Genomic DNA, 16,180 nt, shown 5'->3' on the forward strand with positions numbered 1-16,180 from the left:
GGGGCGCTCGCGGCAAGGCCCCCCAGGAGGGGGGTGCTACGGCCGCTTCTCTGGCTCTAAATCCAGTCCGGCCTACGAGCGGGCTCTGCCCTCACGGAACCTGGATTCGTTTAAGATCCAGCAGGAAGGCCGCAGTCAGAATTAAGGAATAACGTTAGCGACACATGCCCTGGTGGAATGTAAAGTGGGAATTGTCTGTGACCTCAAGGCTTATTACTCCCGCCGCTGCAGCGGTGCGAGGACGCTCAGGGTCTCTCGGGGACTTTAGAATTCACCCCAGGGAGACCTGGCCCGGGCTGCCCAGCAGGGCCCCCTCATGGGAGAGGGCGCTGGGAGTTAGCTCAGAACGAGGCCCCAAGTGGTCCTGCGGACTCTGTGCCGGACCGGGGCAGGCGCTCCGAGCCCCGATGTCGGTCAGCCGCGCCTGACTCGCCGGGACTGGGCTCCAATGCACGGACGGCAACGGCCAGACAAGTGCTAGTATCAGTAGCTACCGCTGGCACCATGGTCACCACCGTCACTGCCATTGCCAGCATCACTCCTACCACCAGCAGTTCAGCACCTGTTATACACCAGCTTATTCTAGCGCTTTTACACATACGGCGTCGTGTGATCCTCACGTGTTACGTTTGAGGTAACTAAGGCAAAGGTGCAGTGACGGGCCCAGGGTCACGCAGCGGGCACTTGGGGGTTGGGGAGGGGGCAGTGACTCGCCCCCACCCCGGGCCGAGGCCCTGCCGGCTCACTTGGGGCTGTCCGGGACCAGAAGGTCGGCGGGGTTGTATGGAGGAGGCAGACGGATTTTGGGGCCCGTGTCGGCTCAGAGGCCCGGGGGCGGTGCATCCCGCGCCCCTCTTTCTGCACCGGCCGGACCGAGGCCCGGAGGGGCGAGACCGCGGTAAGTTTCAGCCCGGGAGGGGGCGGCGGCCCCGGAAGCCAGGGGCCTGCCTGGGGAAGGAGGCGGCGGCCCGTGTGAAGGGGGGGGCCGGAAAGCGGAGCCTCCCGGGAAGCCAGCACGCTGCGGCCAGACTCTTAGCCGTCCCCCTCCTTCCTCTCCCGGTGTCCTGCAGTCCCGACTAAACTTTCTCTCTCCCTCTCTCCCCCCCCCCCCCCCCCGTGGGCATAGCCAGCTGTTTGCACCCAGCCGTAGATAAGCAGGGCCCCATTAGACTGGAAGCGCCTGGAGGGCAGGCTCGGTCTCCAATCCTCCGCGGCACAGCAGGAGCTTGGCGCCGTGCCAGGGCCCGGCGGGCCCGCAGGGGGTAGGAGCCCGAGCTCCCGGAGCTGCACCCTCATTCCGGGCCAGACGTGGCGCCAGTTCGCCCACCCCCCGGGAGCCGCCTCACCGGCCGGGCAGAGGGGGCGGGGCAGAGCTGGGCCCCCGGGGAGGGGGGAGAAGCGGCTGAGCGTGTGCGTGCGTGCGTCAGCCGTGAGGGGCGGATAGGGGAAGCTCCGCACGCCGCTAGCCCCGCCTCTTCCCGCCCTCCCGGCCCCGCCCCCGAGTGACGTAAGCACCCAGGCCAGCCGGCGCCATTTTGAAAGTGGAGCCGCTCGCCGCCCGCCGCCGCCGCCGCAGCCGCCGGTGCCGTCGCCGGGGGGAAGAAGGAGAGCCGGGAAGCCCCGGAGCGCCGCCCCGCCTTCCTGCCCCGCCGCCCCCCGGCCTCGCCGCCCCCCGCTTTGCGCCCGCGCCCGCAGGGGCCCCCCGCGCCCGGGGAGGGCGGCGGCCTCGGCCCGGAGAGCCTGAGTAGCCCGGCGGGGCCTCCATCGCCCGCGCGCCATGGCAGGTGAGAGCGGGAGCGGGGCGCCCCGGGGCCCCCCGAGACCTCTCAGGGGCGGGGACCTGACGGGACCGACCGGCGCCGCCGCTTCTCAGGCTCGGGCCCGGCCGCGGGGGACCCCCCGGGCTGCGCCGGCCCCCGCCCCTCCCCCACCCCGCCCGGCCCGAGAGGAGGGGGAGGGGTGAAGGGAGGGGGACCCCCTGGGGTGTGCTCCCCTCCCCCCAGCCCTGTCCGCGCCCGTAGCTAGTCTGGGAGGAAGAGGAAGAGGAGGGGGAGTGGGAGCGGGACACGCGGGGGCCCGGCCTGGAGGCACGAATGGGCGTGGGGGGCTGTCTGCCGCGGCTTCCGGGCCTTCCGCTCCGCTCCCCTCCCCTTTACCACTCCCGAGCGCCCGGAAGAGGTCGTGGGTCATTTTACAGACGCGGAGACTGAGGCCGGGTAGTGTCCCCCGGGACCTTTCGTTTTGCAGAGGAAGAAACTGAGGCGCAGAAAGCGCCCCGGAGCGCGTGCCCGGGTGGCCTGTCTGCACGTCGAGGTCGTGCATGCCCCTCCCGAGCCGAGGGTCCCGCAGCCGCCTCCACGCCGTCCGCGAGCCCATCGCCCGGCCCGCCGCCGGCACACCGCCGGCGCTTACTAAGTGCCCGACGGCGGCGTGCGTGCAGAGCCGCCGCGGACCCCGGAGCGGGGAGGGAGCCCGGCCTCCCGCCGGGAGCAGGGAAGAGGCTCTGTTTGGCGGGGGGCGGCGCGTGCAGGCCCCGGGGTCCCCGGCTGCCCGCTGCCGTGGACGCTCCCGTGCCTCGGTGGGAGAGGGGAGAAGCCGAGGCCAAGCCCCCGGGACCGGGAGTGGGAGGGTGAAAGCCATGGGAAACTTATCTTTGCAAGGTCGGAGGGAGGGTCGCAGCTGAGGAGCCGGGGCCGGGAGTTCCGTCCAGGAGGGTCGGAAAGCACCGGGGGTTGATTCCAGTCCGTTCCGACCCGCTCGGAGAACTGAGAGGACCTAGATATGGGGCACATTTTTTAACAAAAGTTCAGAGAAAAAAGGAAACTACATTTTTTCCCCCAGTAAATTTCCTGGGTCTGAAGGATTTCTCTCACTTAAGAGAATGGGAATAGAGCATTTAATTTGGTTGCTTTCTCTGCCTTCACAAATTTTGTTCACTGTTCTTCCATCTATAGCAACGTGAAAGATGGAAATATCACAGACTGAACTAATTCTTCATCCTGAAATCCAGATGGATTTTTGCACTTCAGCTTGTATTTCTATTTTTTTAATGTTTTGGACTGAATTTGAGATTTTGCTAAAAGCACGTTGCTTTTTGGCCTTGTTAATCTAGTAAAATTAAAACTGTTGCACAAGATGGTAAATTACATCTGTTGCTTGGCCCTTTGGATTCTGAGGGGTGGGGTGAAGGAAGAAAGAAACTTCCTTTTGACAGCCTGGTTCGCAGCATTCACTTCAATTACTTTTCCTGTATGTAATGAATGATTGGCTGGCAGTGAAATGTAGAAAAATGGGTGGTGATTTTGGGGGGAGGGGAGCGTTGGTAGCAAGGTTCAAATGAATCACCATCCTTCTCCAAGCCAGTGATGTTCCTGAAGCTGTCGATTCGAGCAGTGTTTCATGGTAGTTTTAGTTCATTAACTGTAACACAAGATCCGGTTTTTGCTCAGATTTAAAGGAAAAACTACTTTTAAAAACCGTTTAACTTCTGGTGCTGGTTTCTGATTTCTCAACAACAGTAGTCAGCGTGGTTTTTGGAGAGGGGGTGAAGATGAAAGAAAAGTTTTGAACAGAAGTGCTGTTAGTGATCAGCCAGTGCTTTGGGGGGAAAAAAAAACATCACACTAAACTCCAACATGAGAAAACAAGCAAAAAAAATAACCTTGAAGTCAAACCTTTTTTTTTTTTTTTTTTTTTTGAGTATTTTCTTAAGGGCCCAAAGTCACAGAATAGTTCAAGAACTGGGTTAACTAACTTAATCTCAACAACTTTTTCTTTGTAAGTAACTGGAATTGAATAGTTAATAACTTTTTTTCTTGATATTCAATCTAGACCTGATCACAGTAGTAGAAAAATGTCCTAATGATATTTTATCAGAACTTTCTCCAAGTTGGAGATTTGGGGGCAGAGATTCTCCGAGTGGGCAGTCCTAATGGTGCTATGCTAATCTTCAAAAACAGGCTGTTTACAAGGGAGGGAAAGTGAATAAAACTCAGACATGCTGTTAATGGGGATTGTGTTTTCCTTTTAGGAGCTGGAGGAGGAAATGATATTCAGTGGTGTTTTTCTCAGGTGAAAGGGGCAGTCGATGATGATGTAGCAGAAGGTAAGAATATTTTTTAATAATGAAAAAAAGTTGCATGTAAACTAAGCTGGAATCTGTTACATTTTGATTCTGGAAATACTTCTTTGTAGAAGATGGCTAGTAAAGCTTTGGTCGTGTGAGAACCAGAGAGACTCTCTGGTTGGGGCTTGTTTTGAGGGCAGCAGCACAAGTGTGAAGGAAACTCTTGACTCCCACCCTGAAGATAGCCCTGCTTTGGGTTGCTTCCTTGTCATCCCCCCACTCATCTGCCTGGTTCGGTTGAGACAAATCTTATGGACCTTCATGTTAAGGTGATTGCAGGCTTGCAAAGGGGAGGTCTTGACTTTTTTGCCCTTTCAGAAGATTTGGGAGCTCAGCAGCCTGGCTTTTTGCTGCCTGGTTTTCTTCATGATACATTGTACTCATCTTGAAGGTTTTAGCTTAAACAAGTGTGAAAGCTATACTTTTGAAGATGGACTCTATTTCATACATGTTCCAGGAAAGGGTTCCCCTCTTCCCTTTTAAATTTTTTTCCTTTCCTTTCCTTTCCTGTCATTACAGGAAGATTTAAATATTGCTGACTTATTTGTTTTGGAAACTAAGTTTTCATATCAATCCTGAATTCTCAAAAAGTAAATGTTTCAAAGCTCAAAGTTTTCATTTGTCTCTGGAAAGTAAAAAAGTATTTATGGGCTATCAGAAGTTATAAATTGAAGCCTGACATTTAAGGGCATGTAGAAAGTGGCTTGTAATAGTGAGTTTTGTTACTCATTTGTTATACATTTATGTAAACTTTTTCTCATTTGAAATTTAATTTTTTTTTTGAATGAAGTGCAAGAAATTGGCAAACCATTTGTGTCTATCCTGAATCATTTTCTACTCTAAGGTTCTGTCTCTGTAGAAAAAGGGTATTAATAGACCTTTTTACAGAAGATATTTACTTGAGTGATACTCCCAGGAATTGTCAGAGATTGGTGGTGAGCCCGCCACAGATCTTTTCCTATCAAGTTGTATCATCAGGGCATGCATTAATGATGTGATTGGCCAGAGTTAGGTGGAGCCCTGATCATGAAATGGATTTTTATTTCCCGGAAGCCAACTGGCATCTCTATTATTGGCACCCAGGTAAACTTAAGAATGCTGAGGCTTTGAAGTGGGCTTTGCCTTCAAGGAAGCTTTCATGGGGGAGGAGACATTTGAATGGGTCTTAGCAGCTCGAGTGAAAGGTAGGGAAGGGAAGTCTTGTCCAGAAAATGCCCCTGACTGAGTTGGGGCTGGAAAAGGGCTGGTGCCGTGTTCATTTGTGTAGTTTTTCAGGAGCCAGGGTAAGGAATTTGGATTAGATTTGGCAAGTAGTAGGGAGTTATTAGAGCAGAGGTTTGATCTTCCTGTAAAGAAGACACTGTGTGTCTATGGGTTGTTGGAAGGTGGAGTGATAATAATGGAATGAATGGGGCTATTATAGATCAGAAACACCTGTCTAAAATAAATGAATTATTTCATTTGAATTTGAGTTAAATATTATATGTGTACGTGTATATAACATATTACTTAACCTTTATGTTGTGAGAACTGAGAATGAATATTTAGAAAGCCTTATGTTGTCTTGTTCTAATACTAATAATATAATATTAAGGTAAAAATATAATTTCTATTTTTCCTTTTTTTCAAATGGTTGCTGTTTGTCCTCTCCCCCCCCCTTTTAAAATCGATGTCCTTTATGTGTCTGTTGAGCCATTTCTATGCCTAAGGATTTTGCCTCATTTTCAATCATCATTTTCTTTTGAAAATAAAGAAGAATATCAAGCTTTTTAACTTCACTGTTTTAAGGGACGGTGTTTTCTGAAGGGGTCATTTAGGTCTTGATTGGGTGGTTTCTCCCATATCAAAACAATTTGCCAGCAAAACCAACAACTTTAATCAAGGTCATATTTAATACACCTTTCTCTTTATTTTGAAGTTGGATTCTAATTTTTTCTTACTCTACTTTCTGGGAGTCATGGATTTGTTAGTATGTGGGACTGTCAGCCACTGGTTAGGTTTAAAACTGGATTGATACTGCTTATGTGAAGAAGTTAGAAGGCTGTCTATTTTTGGTTCTGCCACTTGCTGTGTAACCTTGGGGGAGCTTCCTCATGAATTCAATGAGGAGGTTGGAGTAGAAAATCTTTTCTACTGTCTTAATACTAAATAATAGCTCACATTCATGTAATATTGCAAACTTTTACAAGAAATTAGATTTCTAAAACAATATGAAGCAATAAAACATGCCTTTATTTTTCTGATAGACTTAATGAATTAAGATTTTCATAGTAATCTCATTTCTCGCATATTTTCAAACTAAAGCCATGTACAATACGTCTTTCTTTGAATCTGAGGAGATACCCTCTTATTGAGCTTCTTTAGTCTCAGAATTTTTTCTTCAGAATATTGGCTTCTTTTGAAAAGATAATATTTTTTGATAGTCTTAAAGCAATACACAATAATTGTGTATTTGTATGCAGGAGGATACATGTCACCAAATTACTGTTCATCTGAAATTACAAGTTAAAATTTTATTCCTGCTTAATAAAGTCCAGTGGCTCCCTGTTCCCACTGTATTCACATAAGATTGCACTGACAGGCTGTCTCTTGGGGCTGGAATGTTTTCTCCTAACTCCTCTTCATGGTGGCTTCCTTCAAACCTCAGCTCACATGTGACCTAAGGGCTTTCCTGATTTCTCTTCCCTCAGCCCCATTTCCCTGCATATATTTCGTATATTCTCCCCATTTTCTAACCATGCTACATTGTGGTGATGTGCCCTCCCTTCCCATTCCTTCCTCCAACTCCCCTTGATGTGGTAGATTCCCAAATTGTAACATAAACTCCTTGGAGGCAGAGAGCCTCTTCTGTTTGGTGGGAGGCAGTGGGTGGTTAAGTGACCTGTTCAGGATCACTGCTAGTAAGTGCCAAGGACTGAGGCCATAGGGCGGCGGGTGCCTTTCCTGCTCCTTCTCCTTGTATTTCTGTCTCCAGTCGGGGATCGGGTAGCAAGCGTGTCTGCCCACCATAGGCTGGGCACTGTCAGAGAATCCCTTTGCCTTAGGACACAAAGAGAAGCATTCACACTCGGAATCCCCTTTATACTGAGGGGTGAAATATGCAGAAACTGGACCAGGTAAATGCAGGGGGATGAAGGAGAGCTTCATCTGTAAGAAGATGGGAGTCAGGAGAAGAGCAGTTCTCCAGGCACAGAGGAGAGCGCCTCTGTAGAGGCTGGAGGACGGGTTTGCCAAGGGTTAAAGCCTGGAAAGCCGCTGTGTCCAGAAGGGCTTTGAATGCCCAAGAGGATTTCGCATCTGATCCTGGAGGTAATAGGGGAATCCCTGAGTGTTATTGACAGGGTCAGAGCTCTGCTTTAGGAAAACCGTGGCAGCAATTATTAGAAGGTGATGGAGAGCCTGCCCCAAGGTGCTGGTGGGTTAGGAGGGAAGAGGAAGGAATACAGACTACAAGAGAGAAGGAGAAGCCTGGGAGGAGAAGGATGCCCTGGAGAGTCATGGGGGAGTTGGGAAGAGGGAAGGGGTGGGTGGGGTTCTGTTTTGAACCTAATGAGTTTGAGGTGACTAAGTCATCTCCTTGGAAGTGTTCCAGAGGCAGCTGGAGAGAAGAGGTGTTGGCCTGAATTTGTAGATCTGGGAATCATTGAATAAAAGATAACCGAACCCAAGGGAGACAATGAGATAGGGGACCGTGGACTCGGGGAGATGCCAGGGACGAAGGAGAAACAGGAGAGAGCAGGGGTGAGGGTCTAGTGTGCAAATCTTTCAGGAGGTCAAGGAAGGGCAAGGAGGAGAAAAGGCTTTAGGAAGTGCTTCAGGAAACATGTGAACATTCCTTGTATGTGATCCCCATTCTTACCTCCCATGGAAGTCTCTCCAAGCAAGAGCTGGTTTTTTTTTTTTTTTTTGCTTTTGAATATCCAGCACTTAGTTGTGGGGAGAATTTAATAATTGTGCAGTTTAATGGCTAAACTGGAGAACATGTAGAAGTTGGCACATCTGAGAGAGTTGAGTACTTGGGATCTTGAGCATCATTCAAGCCTGTGGAAGAGAAGACCTAGGAGCCCCTGATAATGTGAAGTAGCTGATGGCCTGATGGGGAGAGGAGGACTAGACAGGCTTTTGAGGAAAGAATCAGCAGCAGTGAAGTTGGCAAGAGGCAACCCAAGGCTCAAGGAGCTCTAACATTAAAGCTGCCCCAGGATGGACAGGACCACCCCAGGGAGGGGGTTCCTTCTCACCTGTAAAACCACTTGTCAGGTTATCTTTGTAATTGAGGTGTTTCCCCTCTCCCCTCCCCTAAGTATGAACAATGTGAAATAGCTTCTGAAGGTATATTTCTGGCCTGGAGAATGTCTTCTCACTCACCTTCTCCCGGGTACCTAGCACAGTGCTTGACATATCCTTAAATGTTTAATGTTTGGCGATTAATTCCAAGAATTACACAGATCCCTTACAGGAAAAGTTTAAAACAAAGAAAGGAGAGCTGAAGCCAGAAATGGGAAAATTAGGGACTGGATAATAAGGATCTGGACAGTTTCCCAAAGATCAGGGTATAAGAATAGCAGTGTTCTGATTTGTTGTTTTTTAAAAATGAGTGGTAACTTGTTCCAGTACCCAATAATTTGATTTTTCTACCCATCTACTTTCCTCTTATAAATACAAAGTTCTCATTTGTTAATTTGAAATGCTTCTTGGAATTTTGCCTATGAAAATTATAATTTTAATAAATTTTGGAGGAAATATTAAAAATGAATTCCCCTTTTAAAAAATCTTTCCCCTTGCTGTCATGGTTTTAATAGTCTTAATATTTTCTCTTCCTTGCCACTAAAAGGGAAATAAATTGCCTATTCAGGGAAATAAATTATTAGATAAATTTTGTCATTTTTTTTAGTGATAGTTACAATTTTACAATATAATCAGTTGCATTGCATTTCTTCAGCATTTGCTTTTTCTACTTGTTTTGGGTAAGATTTAATGTTGATATAAAACATGAATTTTTGTTGTTGTAATAAATAGGAAGTCTTTTTAATGAAAAATGAATTTAAAAGAAAACATAGAACTCCTGATCTCCTGATCTTGTGAACTTAGATTACAGATCTAAGTTTTCTTTAGATCTCCTCTCAGTACTTAACTAGGGTTAAAGGCATAATGTGGCGAAAGTATTTGGTCTATTTGTTGATATCTCACATTTTTGTTAACTTTTAAGAAGTACAAACTTGAGGTTATTTAACTACAACTGGTTACATATAAATAGTTGGAGCAAGAGAGGGTCTGTTTATTTGTTTTAACATAATGTGAAAATGGCAGATAACTTACTCATTTTCTTTTTTAAAGCTGGAATAAGGGACCAATTTTATTACCTCACATCAATTTCATTGGTCTTTGTGAAAAGTAAGAAGATAGTGCTGACCTCTTATCTTGTGTGCTGTTTTACCTCAAGATGGCCCACAGAATCACAGATTTCTCTTGTCAAGCAGTGTTAAATTCGATCAAAATACTTTTGTTACAGAAAACTCAGTAAAAGTATTATCCCCTCCCCCATTGTGGTTAAGTGACTTGCCCAGGATCACACAGCTAGGAAATAATGTCTGAAATCCTCCTGATTCCAGGTCCCGTTCTCTCTCCACTGAGCCATTGAGTAGTTCTGTAAAAGGGTTCTTAACTTATTTAATTAACTGAGACTGTTTTCCTGTTTTATCTTTAAGATGAATAACAAGAAGGAAAGGCAAGATAATTTTTTATGGTTATTTATTGTTTTTTTCTTTTAAAGATACCTGGATATGTCTAAAAGACCTGGGTTCAAATCTTACATCAGACAGCTTCTGTCCTGTTACTTAACTTGCCACATCTTCATTTTTCTGATCAGTAAAATGGTGTCATAGCTGAGACGAGCTATGTTGATGCCATTCATTATTTAGAAAGCAACATGATTATGGAAAGGGAGTGAGCTTTTTATCAACAAAGGACCTGAGTTTACACATGTCTGTTTCATTTGGGTGATTCTGGACAAGTCCCTTAACCTCTGGGCTCCTCAGTTTCCTTCTGTAAAATGAGGGGCCTCTTCCAGTTCCAAATCTATGACCCTGTGATCTGAATTATTTTGCCACAGGGTTTGCTAGAGAAGTTTCACATATTGCTTTGTCCAATAGGTTCATGTTATCCACTCTGATTTTTAAAAACCAGGTTGCTAATAAGCAGAATTGGCTGGCTTTATTTCAGTATCATTTCTTCCTTGTTCTCCTACTTAACTGTGGTGGAAATTGTGCTAGTGTCACTTTAGTGGCAAAAAGTTGGGCACATAGAAATATAGAGGCCGGGATCTGAATGATTCACTTAACAATCCCTGAAAATTTTGTTGCCCAGGGTAGCTATCTAGACAAATTTTCACAATCTTTCTTTTGGGGGCTAATCTTTCGTGGTTTGCTGGATTCTGATGTCTTTAAACACTCTCATGAAGGCTCATTCAGTTGGTTTGAATTGGATTGGAGGTTTTTTGGGTAGTTATAGAATATAACTAGATCTGCTTGGCCATTCCCACTTTCATTATATTCTACCATTTCTTAAAATGTACCATTATGCATACATGTTGGAAAAAGAGCCAGACAGGAAACATATGAGTGTTCTGAAAGTTGATTTCTCTAACTTTATTAAAACTGCTAACGCGAGTCTTAGAATTTGGTTTAGATTACTCTCAGCGCTATATTTTTGGTACTGAAATTAGATCTGCTTTACACTATTAGATCTGGTGAGGTTGAAGAGGGAGGAAACTTTAGAATTCTGAATTCAATTTTAAAATATTCCATTCAAAGAAATTAGAGATATAGTAGCGTGAAAGGCACATTAAGACATCGATCTAATGTAATTTTGTAGTATTGTAGTATTTGCACTACTAAATTTGTAGTATTGATTTTACAGATGAAGAGCATGACCTCAGAAGAGGTTCTGTGATAAACTTGACTTTGAACTTTGCTCCTAGTTCATTATCAAAAGCCATTGGTGCTGAGGATTTTCTCCTATTATTAGGACTATTAAAATTTACTTTGGCTTCCAGAATTAGTTATCATAGTCAGCAAGCATTTATTACGTATCAGACGAACACAAGCTGGGAAGAAGTGGGAAAGGAAAGTCAAGTAAGAATTTTATTTAAATTTCTCTGCAATTGAAAGGGAAGAGATCACCTTAGTTTTGTGTATGTCTGTGTTACCGATTTCTTCATGTTCCTTTGCAAAGAAGAGCTGCTGGCCCATGCTTCTGAAGGGCTCTGGTCCTTGGCCTAGGCCCTGGATTCTGCCCCATTAATAAAAGACCCTGGAGGCCTTTTGTAATCTACCTTTATGGTTTATTGGAGAATTATCTGATTTTGATTCAGAGGGGCCCGGGTGTATATCCTACCTTTTCTGACTTTTTTTTTTTTTTTTTTAACCTTTACCTAGTTAACCTTGAAGGTAAAGCTTTACTACCTGTGGACTTCAGTTTCTTTATCCTTAAAAGGGGGAGGGTACATTAGACAGAAGGAGTTCTGGGATTCATGACCCCTTCTTTGGCCTTCAAGTCTCCACTTCTTAGAGTAGGATTTTCTTCCTCCCTCCATGGAGTATCACATAGATCTTGTATATACCTGGTTACCTATTTGTCATTTCTGCTCTGAGACTGTCAGCTTGAGGAGAGGAGCCTGGCACTCACTACTGTAGAAATAACTCAACACCAGGAGAAGTAGATGGAAGGACATGTATAGGCAGCAGTTATCCTGAAAAGGATCTGAGAATGTTAGTGGACTACAAGTTCAGGATGAGTCAGCCTTTAATGAGGCAGCCAAAAAAGCCATTGCAGACTTGGGCTTTGTCCAGGGATATGAGATTTCTGGGAAGAGGGACCGCTCATCCCTCTGTACTCTGCCCTGCTGCTCCTTCTCCTATACATTGTTTCTGCTTCCCTGGAGGAGGACTGGTCAGCTGCAGGGTGTTGAGTGGACCCAATCTAGTTTTTGGCATGAGTTGAAGGCCCTGGTCATGCGTGGCTCAAAGAAGAGAAAACTGGGGAACAGCGATGGTGGCTGTTTTCAAGTGTAGGAAGAGTTGGCTTGTGGAGCTGGACTAGAGCAGTAGAAGTTGTAAAAAGAGCTACTTGGGACTGGGTGAGCTCCCCTTTCTTAGAGATCTCCTGAAAGAGGCTGAATAGCTCCAGCTCAGGTCTGTACCCTGGGGATTCTGTCTTGTATGGGCTGGATTAGATCTAGTCCCCTTTCAAATCTCAAATTCTATGCTTCTGTGAGTATAAAGTACTCTCCTTTATAGGAGATCAAATGAGGGAGAACTCCCTTGCTGTTGGGATCAAAAAGCTTTGTGGAGTATCTGTTGTTTGAGCTTGGCCTTCAGGGATGGTTAGGAAATCACAGACCCCTAGATAGTGCTGCGATATTATGACATAGTATGAGCCAAAGTTCGAGACTCATTTGGAAGAGAGATTGTGTTGACCTGACTGGTGGCATTTTGCTGTGTAGTTAGTATGGTACTTAACCATATTCACACAGAATTGTAATATAGTCCCTATATATCAAGAGACTTTTATTTATACTTTACCTGGGGAAAGGAGAGTGACCTGAAAGGTCCTGTTTACAGTTATCCCTTTCACATCATGATTTTCCCCATTTTGGTTTTGATATATTCCAGGTTGGTATAAGAAATCAAATGGGAATTTTGGAGGAGTTTTTTGGAAGCTGAAGATGACACCTGAAGGTCAGCAAATGACACCCAAAAAAGTTTGGAAAATCAGTTACATAAAATATCTGTATAGTAATTGTATAAAAACATTTTATCTTTTAATACTATAAGAATTCAGACTTCTTTTCTTGTATGAAGGAAGGGCCAAATTTTTTTTACACAAGATTTTCCTTATCGTGCCCCTAACCTGTACAATGTGGAAGGAATAACTGTATCCTTAATGGTAGTGCAGAATGGGAAAAATGAAGCTGGCTTGGAGAAGGTTGGGTTGTTTGTTTGTTTTTTTTTAATTTTTTAAAAATTAATTTTATAATTATAACATTTTTTGACAGTACATATGCATAGGTAAATTTTTACATTATCCCTTGTACTCCCTTCTGTTCCGAATTTTTCCCCTCATTCCCTCCACCCCCTCTCCTAGATGGCAGGCATTCCCATACATATTAAATATGTTATAGTATATCCTAGGTACAATATATATATGTAGAACCGAATTTTGTTGTTGTTGTTGCAAAGGAAGAATTGGATTCGGAAGGTAAAAATAACTGGGGAGAAAAACAAAAAATGCTCACAGTTTACACTCATTTCCCAGTGTTCCTTCTCTGGGTGTAGCTGATTCTGCCCATCATTGATCAATTGGAATTGGATTAGCTCTTCTCTCTGTTGAAGATATCCACTTCTTAGAGAAGGTTTTATGGAAATGAGTACACATTTAGGATTAATTAAGGGAAAGGGGGAAATAATAGGCTGTGAAGAAACAGCATAAACAAAAATTTAAGTTAATCAAAAAAGTGTTATTATCCTTCATGTTAGGAGACCGGACAGGTACTGCCTCCTATTTCTTTTTCTATCTTTTAGTAGCTAGGAGGGTATCTGTGCCTTATACACAGTATTTAATTTAATAAACATTTTAATTTAAACAATTACATTTTAACATATTAATGCCACTTAAAATTTTAAAGCAGCATTGTCTAGGGGCAAAGAGTTGGTCTCAAGGCCAGAATGGCTGGGTTCTGTCACTTGTGCTGACTAGATCATTCCCAGTTGTCCTTGCATTGAGCACAGATGCAGAGGAGAGGGCTTCCTGCTTTGGGAGAAGGACTTTCCTCAATTGAAGTTCTCGGGACAAATGAAACCATCTCTTAAGATGTCTCCTAGCCATGTGATCCTGCATATACTTGTGGCCAATGATAAGAACAGATCATTGATAAAGAGCTACAGAGCACCTCTGAGACCTAGTTCAAAGACCCCTCTTTCATTTTAGGGAAAAGAGTCCTGACTACTGCTAAATGACTTGCAGACTAATAAGTGCTTTCCTAATACCAAAATGCTCTTTTATTTTTTTCTTTATTAAACTACTCTTAATTTTGGCATTGCCTTACAATCTTATAGTTGGATTTGTATGTTATTTATTTAAGTAAAGTACAGGTGTTTACATTTTTATTATATTTTGTTTCAGCTTACTTATTGAGATCTTTTTGAATATGGCACCTGATATTCACTTATCTCTTCCAGCTTCACCCTTGAATTTGACAAACTTCCCATGTGATTGGCAAAATCAGTGACTAAAATATTGAGTCCCCGGGGCCCAGAGCAAAGCTCTGGAGTTCTGACTCCAGGCTAATACTGACCTGTTAATACTGATACCCAACCTGTCACTGTCAATTAGGAATCAACATTTGGGAGATGTTGGTAGGGCTTTCTGTAGGAGGTGACTGGGACTTTAACTTTGAAAGAACCTGAAAGTTGTGGGAGGAGAAGCGGTGGAGCTTGTATTTTCCAGGACTGTCACAGTCACCTGCCCAAGAGGTAGAATCGTTTGGAGGAGGAGCAGGAAGGGATGGTGCCTGTAATTAAGACTGCATGGGAGATTCAAGTGTGTGGAAGGGTCAGAGAAAGGAGTTTTTTCCTTGAGGCAGTGGTAGGAGAAGCTCCTGGAGCACTTGAGTGGAGGAGTGGGGGGGGGGGGGTCCAAGCTGTGCTGGAGAAAAATCTTTGGAAACTATGGGGAAGATAGGCTGGAGAAAGCAGATAGGAGATGGAGAGTCCTGAGCTAAAGGGAACAGTCTAACTTCTTTATACCATTCTCTGCCTTTATTTATCATTCCTATACCTCTTTTTATTTTTTATTTTTTTATTTTTTATTCCCTGAGACTGGGGTTAAGTGACTTGCCCAGGGTCACACAGCTACCTATACCTCTTTAAAGAGCCTGCTGGCTGGGTCTTGAGTCTGAATAAAAATATAGGGTCCATGACAGGGAACCATTTTTTAACGTATAAGGCATTTGGTCCCTTTGGATTTCAGGTCTCCTTTGATCTTCTATCTAGTACATGAATCTCTGACTTGTTTGCCTTTGTAATTGTATTAAAAGAGTCACTACTATTCATAATGAAGGATTATCCTAAAGAATATGAGATATTCCCCCAGATGATTTATAAAGAAAAAAAAATCTATCTAGAAAAGGGGATAGGAAGACTTACTGAAGTTATTATTCTTATGTTTTCTCTTGAAATGAAAGTACAATGAAAGTGTACTATATATACTTAATTTTGTGTGACTTTTGGACCAGTCCTCTCCTGCTGATTCTTGATCTGGAAGATTTAGTTGTGAAATGTATAGGACTCTTTATAAAGCAGGTATTATTAACCTGAAGTCTGTGAATTTATTATTTGAAAAATATTTTTGATAACCATTTCAATATAATTGGTTTCTTTTATAATCCCATATATTTGATTTTATGTTTTTAAGTACATTCTTCAGAATTTTTTAAAATTTATTAATTTTATAATTATAATTTTTTTGACAGTACATATATATATATATATATATATATATATATATTTTTTTTTTTTTTTTTTTTTTTTTTACATTATCCCTTGTATTCACTTTTCCAAATTTTCCCCTCTCTCCCTCTACTCCCTCCCCTAGATGACAGGCAATCCCATACATATTAAATGTGTTACAGTATAACCTAGATACAATATATGTGTGTAAAACCAAATTTCTTGTTGCACTGTAAGAATTGGATTCTGAAGGTATAAGTAACTTGGGTAGAAAGACAATAGTACAAATATTTTACACTCCTTTCCCAGTGTTCCTTCTCTGGGTGTAGCTGTTTCTGTCCATCATTGATCAACTGGAATTGAATTGGATCTTCTCTATGTTGAAGATATCCACTTCAATTAGAATATATGTTCATACATTATCGTTGTTGAAGTGTATAGTGATCTCCTGGTTCTGCTCATTTCACTCAGCATCAATTGATGCAAATCTCTCCAAGCCTTTCTGTATTCCTCTTGCTGGTCATTTCTTACAGAGCAATAATGTTCC

At 44.0% G+C, this 16,180-nt stretch overlaps 1 protein-coding gene across 5 annotated transcripts in view; it reads left to right on the forward strand.

Moving 5' to 3' along the window:
* The window catches only part of PPP2R2A (protein phosphatase 2 regulatory subunit Balpha), a 106,729-nt gene that overhangs the window by 21,101 nt on the left and 69,448 nt on the right, over positions 1 to 16,180 (forward strand). Inside the window, exons 1-2 of one of the 5 annotated variants that reach the window (XM_074285436.1) lie at positions 769 to 898; positions 4,031 to 4,105. In XM_074285436.1, coding sequence (XP_074141537.1) covers positions 784 to 898; positions 4,031 to 4,105 — 190 coding nt within the window. In that variant the 5' untranslated portion in view covers positions 769 to 783. Of the gene's footprint in view, positions 1 to 768; positions 899 to 1,558; positions 1,785 to 3,350; positions 3,403 to 4,030; positions 4,106 to 12,836; positions 12,865 to 16,180 lie in introns of those variants that run through there. The other 4 variants (XM_074285439.1, XM_074285438.1, XM_074285437.1 and 1 more) reach the window with 4 other exon arrangements.

Source organism: Sminthopsis crassicaudata, chromosome 2 (assembly GCF_048593235.1).
Source record: "Sminthopsis crassicaudata isolate SCR6 chromosome 2, ASM4859323v1, whole genome shotgun sequence".
NCBI lineage: Eukaryota > Metazoa > Chordata > Mammalia > Dasyuromorphia > Dasyuridae > Sminthopsis > Sminthopsis crassicaudata.